General features: G+C 42.1%; 1 protein-coding gene across 1 annotated transcript; it reads left to right on the top strand.

Moving 5' to 3' along the window:
• Positions 1 to 1,979: 1,979 nt before the first annotated feature.
• On the top strand, positions 1,980 to 8,169 carry LOC128858775 (uncharacterized). Its single transcript, XM_054095277.1, has 2 exons — positions 1,980 to 2,357; positions 7,396 to 8,169. Exon 2 carries the CDS (start codon positions 7,415 to 7,417, stop codon positions 8,138 to 8,140), a length of 726 nt encoding a protein of 241 aa, XP_053951252.1. The 5' UTR covers positions 1,980 to 2,357; positions 7,396 to 7,414; the 3' UTR covers positions 8,141 to 8,169.
• The last annotated feature ends 549 nt before the right edge of the window (positions 8,170 to 8,718 follow it).

An 8,718-nucleotide genomic window follows, 5' to 3' on the forward strand; every position in this document is an offset into this window, starting at 1 on the left:
GCACGCTCTACGATTACCTTTGTTGCGAGCATACATCAGTTTATATTTTTGAGTCCTTAGTCCGCACACAAGTCCATGTGATACCCATGGATCTTGAATCAGGACAATATGATGTCCACCTTTGGCCAGGTGGATTATGAGGTTGGTGGACGCGTGGTGGTGAAGGTTAATTTGAAGAACCCGTAACATCATGGTTACTGGGCTTCCTCTCCACCACCGTTTTGTTGGGATCATCTGAATCTGACGCCAGTAGCTCTTCCTCATCAGTGAGAGTAGTATCAAGTACTCCATCTAACAACACCGCGAACACCATCTAACAACATAACGGTGTTACGACCGGAGCCAGATTCCGCCGTGGGGCCCTCTCAGCTCCAATCGGGTCCTTTAAATTAGGCGTTTTGTCCTTATTATAGACTCTCAGTGTTATGGACGAAAACCCATAGCTTACTACACCGTCAGATCGCGCCAGTGCGTCCACCGAGTCCTTGCAGGCTACGAAAGTACCGCTTTGGTACTCCCCTTGGGATCGTCCCGCTTTGTGACCTTCCAAGACGATGTAGGAAGCTCCGGATTACATACCCGAAGCATTTCAAGGGTCCTTTGAGGGCTTGATGGCTCCGCTGGTAACCAGGCCCTAGCTCTTGGTAAACTGGGGATGTCATCCCTTGAAATTACCTCGAGTTTAGACCCAGGCCATACTTCGCCGATCCTTGAAATGGCTTTTTTGTAAACATCAGTGAATCTCGGATCGGCACAGGCAATAAGCTTCACGTGGCTCTGATGCCATCCACTATCGCGACAGAAAGGAGCTGGACCAGGATTCTCCTTCAGAATTTGGAAGAAAACGCTTGAGAGCCTGGCTTCCACTTTCTTCCAATTGTCAGGCGAAATAGCGCCGTCAGGTTTGCTTTGCCATAGCTGTTGAACTTTGACAGCTTCGCTGTATGCAGCTAGATAAGTCTTGTTGTTTCGGGGCTTCTTCAACGTGCTGGGGTTGCTGGGTGGGTTGCCCGACAACTGACGTTTTGGGTTCGGTTCAGAACCCCGAGGGGACTCGATCTCAACAAAAAGATCTATGTAAATTTGGTAGCTCATTTTTTAAACACTTGATAAACACTTTGCACAGTGCGTCGATTTTCGTAGTACAATTGTACGATTTGTAAACGTTTATGAGGCGTAAGTCTTTCCATGATGAAATGTCAATGAATACCGAAATTATGTATTTAATTTGAGAGTAGTCAAATGCCAAAAAAGGTTTTTAAACTGAGTTCTTTCTCTGCTACGAGTAATGTTGTTTATTTCTGTTACGCCAAATGGCTTAGAATTTTAATTTTTATATATTTAATTCAATTTTAATCATTATTATAATAATTTGTTAAATTCCATAATTTCTCATAACGTTTCAATATTAAGCTTACTGTTTTCTAAAATACTGTTCAATTTTCGTATATGAATTTAAAAATATCACTATATATGTATAAACACCTATATTACATAAACGTAACAGAGCAATACATATTTACTGTAATTACATAAATTTGAACTCAATCCGTTAGGCTAAGACACTATAAAAACTCGAATTTAGAAATAAATAAATCACTTGTGAAGTTACCACCGAACGCGCTCGCATTTTATTTAACAGGCAATTGTTGTGTTCGCGCATCCTTCCCACGTAAAATAATTTCTCTTAAAAACGCTTAAGAATTTTCATGGCGCCCGAGCAGGGACAGTAGTGCGAAATCGGTAAAAAGTGATAAAATAACCAGCCGAATAAATAACTAAACGAATATTGCCTGCGCGGTCCGTTCACAGACAGCAAAACTAATATATGTACATACATATGTATATGCATATACAAAAAAGTGCACAGTGACAGTGAGCCCCCAAAAACCAAAAAAAAAAAAAAAAAAGAAAAACTAATACATCTATCAACAAAAAAAAAGAAAAAAACGTTAAAAGTTTAAAAAAAAAAAAAAAAATATAATAAATAAAAAAGAATAAACTACAATACCCAGTGCGGTACTTATATAAACGGTCACAGTGATATGTAAATGTTCTCGGCCAAAAATAAGGCAAATTTATAAAAAAAAAAAAAACACAGTGCAATTCACCGCTGCTCATTTGCAGTTCGTCGCCCTCGTGTATATATCACTGTCCGCTGTCACAGTTCTCGCAGTTACTGCCATACTCGCCGCTGCTCTCATCACTGTAACCGTCGCTGCTACTCTGGTCACTGCTGCTGCCGTCATCGCCCGCTGTCGCTGCAATCCCTACCGCTGGTTCTGTCGCCGCCAGGAATGACCTGCACCTGCATCCTTTGCAAAAGGAAAGTCAAGGCTTGCAATAAGCCTATACAGGTAACAAGTGCAATAAATTGAAAGTTGTGGTTGTTGTTGATAAACACTCTCAATTTTTTGCATCCCCTTTTCACTTTCTTGCATATATATACATACATATATGTACACACTCCCATATGTGTACATGTACCATATGTACAATTATCTATACAAATATACGTATATAAAACTCCGCGAAAGTGAAACAAGGGTACGTTGGGATTTGATAATAAAGGGTGTGACCTTAAATGCGAAATCGTCAATAAATTTAAAAAAACAAAATTAAAGAGATTGAAGACCTTTTTTTCGAACAATAAGTTCAATTAAATTAAAATTATTATAAAGTTAAATAAATTTTTCGTAAATACGGATTATTTACAAGGAAATAATTTAAACAAAAATCGATTTTTCGCAAATCTGTTGAACAATTTTCGTAGTGTTGTGCTACTGTGCTTGCTCATCCTTTCGTGGCCTGACCACAGCCTTGTCCAACAGCTATTTTTCGTTTTTCTGATTGAGATTTGTGCAGGCTATTCAGCCATCTTTTCGTTTTCGTTTTTTCAGCCACAAACTCTCACAGATATTTTTTCGTTTCTGTGGACATTGAGCAAATTTTTCGGGAGTTTAAATAATTTAACTCAAAATGAGCAAGCCAAAGACAGCAGTTCCAAGTCTCTCTCCAAGTAAGGAGATTATGGAATTGAAATCACTAAAGCGCCAGCGAACTGTTGCGAAAAATAGTATAGTGCGCATAAAAACGGGTCTCCTCGATAAAACAATGTCGTTAGATCCAATTGAATTGGAGTGTCGACTGGACATTTTGAACTCTCATAGCGATAAGCTTATGAAGTGCCAGTCGAAAATTGAAGAAATCGACGAGGAAGACATAGCCCGTGGGGAGTTAGAGGACCTAATAGTGGAAACTAAGTCCGTTATAAAATCTATTCTGGCGAGAAATAAATCGTTAATAGCCGAATCATCCTTTGTTGCACCTCACAGCTCGCGACTACCGAAAATGTCGCTACCGAAATTTAAAGGGGAATATTCAGAATTTAAAAATGTTATGAGTCTGTTCGAGAGTTTGGTGCACAACGATCCTACAATCCCAGACATTGAGAAATTTAATCACTTGGTTAACTGTCTGTCTGGTGAAGCTTTGGGAACGGTAAAGGCCTTCCAAATGTCGGACGAAAATTATTCGAAGGCGTTGGCTAGTCTCAAAAAAGTTTATGACAATAAATGCTTAATATTTTTCGACACAATTTCCAAACTTTTTGAACTGCCAACTATCCCAAAGCCATCTGCGCTTTCATTGCGCACAATGATTGATACAGTGTCGGCTGTTTACGACTCGTTGCTGTCGTTAGGTGACGAGAAAAACATCACAAACGCTATCATAATTCATCTGGTAATGTCAAAAGTTGACACCGTTACTCGGTCAAAGTGGGAGGAACAGTTGGATTATGATAAGCTGCCATTATGGCGTGAGTGTGAGGCAGCATTAAATAAACGCTACCAACATTTATCTGCCGATGAAGCCTCAACGTCGAGGCTCAAGCCGTCAAGCAGTCACAGCATTCAGAAACCCCACCTTCATGCGGGAAGGACGAAAGCTGCCTTAGTGACTTCAAATATAAAACAGCCGGTGTGTCCGCACTGTAAATCAAATGATCATAGTATACCCCATAGTATCAAATGATCCTACTTTTAAAACTCTCTCTGCTCAGCAGCGATTTGAGTTTGCTAAATCAGTCCCCTTATGCATAAATTGTTTGCGAAAGGGGCACTCAGTTTCAAAGTGCAAAGCGGATCGGTGTCGTGTTTGCAACCGTTCGCATCACACGTTGCTGCACCAGTACCCTGTATCCTTTGCAACTGCACCACAACTTTCGACCTCGCATGCCATGCACACGACGAGTACGCCAGATCGGGTTATGTTGGCTACAGCCGTAGTCAACGTAAAAGGTAGCTCCGGAGAGTACCTTGCTGCACGAGCCTTGCTGGATTCTGGATCTCAGGTGAATTTCATGACAGAGGATTTGGCGCAGAAATTACGAATTCGTCGCGAAAGTACGACCTTAAATATTATCGGCATCGGAAATGCAACCAAAAAAGTAAGGACGAAATTAAATACATTTGTAAAATCGCGGGTCAATAATTATGAGTTTTCGGCACAGTTTTGGATAATGCGATCCATTTCAGCCAGCCATCCAGATCGTAACGTAAATATTAATGGCTGGAAAATTCCTAAAAACATTAGCTTAGCGGACCCAGAATTTTATAAGGCTCAAAAGGTAGATCTTTTGTTAGGTGCTGAAACATTTTTCGAGCTTTTAGCTGTAGGCCAGATCAAGGCCAGCTCCAATCACCCAACATTGCAAAAGACACTTTTAGGCTGGGTTGTGTCTGGCAAATACGCCTCCAACCAACGTCCTCCTCCCACAGTCAGTAGCACATTATGCCATACTGAACAAGATCTAGCAAATATAGATTCCATTGTCCAAAGGTTCTGGGCGATGGAAGAAATACCTTCAGGGGCTAGTTCGACAAAATTCACACCTGAACAAATAGAGTGTGAAAAATTTTTCGTAAAAACCACTAAAGTTTTGCCTTCAGGAAGGCTTCAAGTAAGACTGCCTTTCAAAGATGACCGTAAGTTACTCGGTAATTCCTATGAAACCGCGTCTCGGCGGTTTCAGGCCCTGGAGAGAAAGACCTTGAAAGATCCAGAACTTCGTCAAATGTATCTGGACTTCATGAATGAATACATCGAATTGGGTCACATGAGCCCAACAAATAATAAGATCCCGAGTGAGCCACACTACTTCATTCCGCATCAATGCGTTCTTCGGCCTGAAAGTACGACGACTAAATTACGTGTTGTTTTCGACGCATCAAGTCGTACCTCTTCTCAAATTGCGTTGAATGAAATCTTGATGGTTGGGCCGACCATTCAAGAAGAGCTGTATTCAACACTTCTCCGTTTTCGTTTGCATAAATATGCATTTACGGCGGACATTACTAAAATGTACCGCCAAATTCTCATGCACGAAGAAGACAAAAACTTTCAGCTTGTAGTGTGGAGACGGCATCCATCTGAGCCACTTCAAATCTTTCGACTTAACACCGTAACATACGGCACTGCGCCTGCTCCATTTCTCGCTACACGGTGTTTACAAATGCTCAGCGATGCCAATACACATATGTATCCACTCGGCTCAAAGGCAATAAAAAGAGACGACCTGCTTACAGGATCCGATAATTTCGAATCTCTAGATCTTATTAGAAGTGAGGTAGTTAAAATATTAAACTCGGCAGGATTCAATTTATCTAAGTGGTTTTCAAATCACCCATCATTTTTCGATTGTGAGAGTTCTGAGAAGGCCTTAAACTTCAATCACACAGACTCCACAAAAACACTTGGAATCCATTGGTTGCCGAAGGAAGATTTGTTTCGGTTTGTCTTAAATGACAACTTTACCAGTTTACGAGCCACTAAGCGAAACATATTATCAGTTTCGGCTCGTCTTTTCGATCCTCTTGGTTTACTTGCCCCACTAGTTACCAAAGCAAAAATCTTATTGCAAGAGCTTTGGCTGCAAAAACTAGATTGGGATGAGTCGATTCCATTGCACCTCGACACCAGCTGGGAAAATTTCAAAGCCAATCTACTGCAGCTACCATCAATAAGCATTCCTCGGTTTGTACACACCGAGTCGAGTGCAAGCTGCCAAATTCATGGCTTTGCCGACGCCTCAATACGAGCGTATGGCTGCTGCATATACATACGTAGCCATTCGGCTGGTGGAACGAAATGTACGCTGCTTACTGCAAAGTCTAGAGTGGCTCCGCTGAAGACTAAATCTCTTCCGCGTCTAGAGCTCTCGGCAGCCCACTTGCTGGCCAAATTATGGTCACGAATAGCGCCAATGTTGAGTCGGCCAATTGAAAATATAAACTTCTGGACAGACTCCGAAATTGTTTTGCATTGGATCAAAACGCATCCATCTGTACTACAGACCTTTGTTGCAAACAGAGTGTCCGAAATCCAAGAGTTGACGGATAAAGCTACTTGGCGACATGTGCCAACTAAGCAAAATCCCGCGGATCAAGTGTCTCGGGGTTGTAACGTGGACGAATTGAATAATTCTATCTGGTTTAGCGGTCCACAGTTCCTCCTAGAAGACCCTGCGTTATGGCCAACAAACACCCACTTCCAGCTCTCTCCAGGAGACGAAGCATTAGAGAAGAAACGGAACGCAACAGTTTTAGTTGTTCAAGCAAATGAATCGCATCCAATTATGGAACTCACCAAAAGAGTATCTTCTCATCAAAAACTGCTTCGTATTGTCGCTTACATATTAAGATGGATAAAACGCATTAGAAACCCATCTGCGACATTCACACAAATGCTGACGGCTGAGGATATTAAATTAAGTTTCCTCAAAGTCATTCAGGTGGTTCAACATGTTGAATATGGTGAAGAAATTATGAAACTCACCAAAGGTACCACCCTACCCTCAAGTTTGCAAAAACTTAATCCATTTTTGCACAACTACTCGGAATTGTCGCTGTCGTTTAATTTACTCCGAGTAGGAGGCCGCCTATTAAATGCGCCTCTCCCATATGATGCCAAGTTCCCACTGCTCTTAAGCAAGAACTCGCACTTCGTTACCACATACTTACGGTACCTACATTTTCGAAATCACCATGCTGGAGCAAAGGCATTGGTAGCGCTTCTCCGAGACCGCATTTGGCTGGTCAATGCTCGAGAAGCTTGTAGTCGTACCGTTCGAAACTGCACACACTGCTTTCATTATAAGCCGAAGCTGCAATCCCAAATAATGGGAAATTTGCCTGTCGATAGGCTTCGTGCACTACGACCCTTTCTAATATGTGGAGTAGATTTTTGTGGTCCCGTATATACTACATTGAAAATACGTGGTAGACCCCCAGTAAAAACATATATCGCAGTGCTCGTTTGTTTCACTTCAAAGGCAGTACATTTAGAACTAGTAACAGACTTGTCTTCTAATTGTTTTATTTTCGCCCTAAAAAGGTTCATTGGACGCCGAGGAATGCCGCGGAAAATATACAGCGACAACGCCACCAACTTCGTCGGCGCCGATCGCAAGCTTCGCGAGCTGAGGGATGCTTTCGAGGCCCAACAACCGGAAGTACAGAAATACGCAACGGACGAAGGATTCACCTTCGCCTTTATACCACCCAGGGCACCGCACTTCGGCGGGTTATGGGAGGCGGCAGTGAAGTCCGCCAAACACCTTCTCGTGCGCGCAATCGGCAACGCGCTGCTCACCGCCGAAGAACTACAGACGCTGCTCGTCGAGGTCGAGGCCGTACTCAACTCGCGACCCCTGGTACCACTGAGTCAGGACCCGAACGATGGAGAGGCCCTAACACCAGCGCACCTATTAGTTGGGTGCCCCCCTCGAGCGCTGCCACCAGCCCAAGTATCGATGGACCCAATGCGTTGCTGCGACAGATGGCAACTTGTCTGTTGTCTCAAGCAACAGTTTTGGCGACTGTGGTCCAGGAACTACCTGTTGGGCCTTCAACAGAGGAACAAGTGGTTGCATCCGAAACGCAACCTCGAGCTGAACGACCTCGTCCTGGTTCAGGAAGACAACACACCACCGCAGCAATGGGTGCTCGGCCGCGTCGCCGCAATCGTAACAGGGCAAGACGGCAAAGTCCGCGTAGCAGACGTGGCAACCAAAGCGGGCGTAATTAAACGCCCCGTTCACAAGCTCGCCGTACTGCCATCAGACGTTGAAGGACCATGAGCCTTTCAAGGTGGCCGGTGTTACGCCAAATGGCTTAGAATTTTAATTTTTATATATTTAATTCAATTTTAATCATTATTATAATAATTTGTTAAATTCCATAATTTCTCATAACGTTTCAATATTAAGCTTACTGTTTTCTAAAATACTGTTCAATTTTCGTATATGAATTTAAAAATATCACTATATATGTATAAACACCTATATTACATAAACGTAACAGAGCAATACATATTTACTGTAATTACATAAATTTGAACTCAATCCGTTAGGCTAAGACACTATAAAAACTCGAATTTAGAAATAAATAAATCACTTGTGAAGTTACCACCGAACGCGCTCGCATTTTATTTAACAGGCAATTGTTGTGTTCGCGCATCCTTCCCACGTAAAATAATTTCTCTTAAAAACGCTTAAGAATTTTCAATTTCCTTTTGATTTCTGAGAGAGTGGCATACAATTTGTTGAATTTTGACCTATAGTGGTCTCTACAGTGTATTGTATTTATGTCTTTGGTTTTTTATTTTTGTGAGGGCAGAAAGCACAAAGTTTTGAACCGAATGATGAGATAGAGACCA

This window comes from Anastrepha ludens, chromosome 3 (assembly GCF_028408465.1).
Source record: "Anastrepha ludens isolate Willacy chromosome 3, idAnaLude1.1, whole genome shotgun sequence".
Taxonomy (NCBI): domain Eukaryota; kingdom Metazoa; phylum Arthropoda; class Insecta; order Diptera; family Tephritidae; genus Anastrepha; species Anastrepha ludens.

Excerpts from the sequence above, each read along its gene's own strand:
- LOC128858775 (XM_054095277.1), top strand. The coding sequence starts at position 7,415 with ATGCCGCGGAAAATATACAGCGACAACGCCACCAACTTCGTCGGCGCC.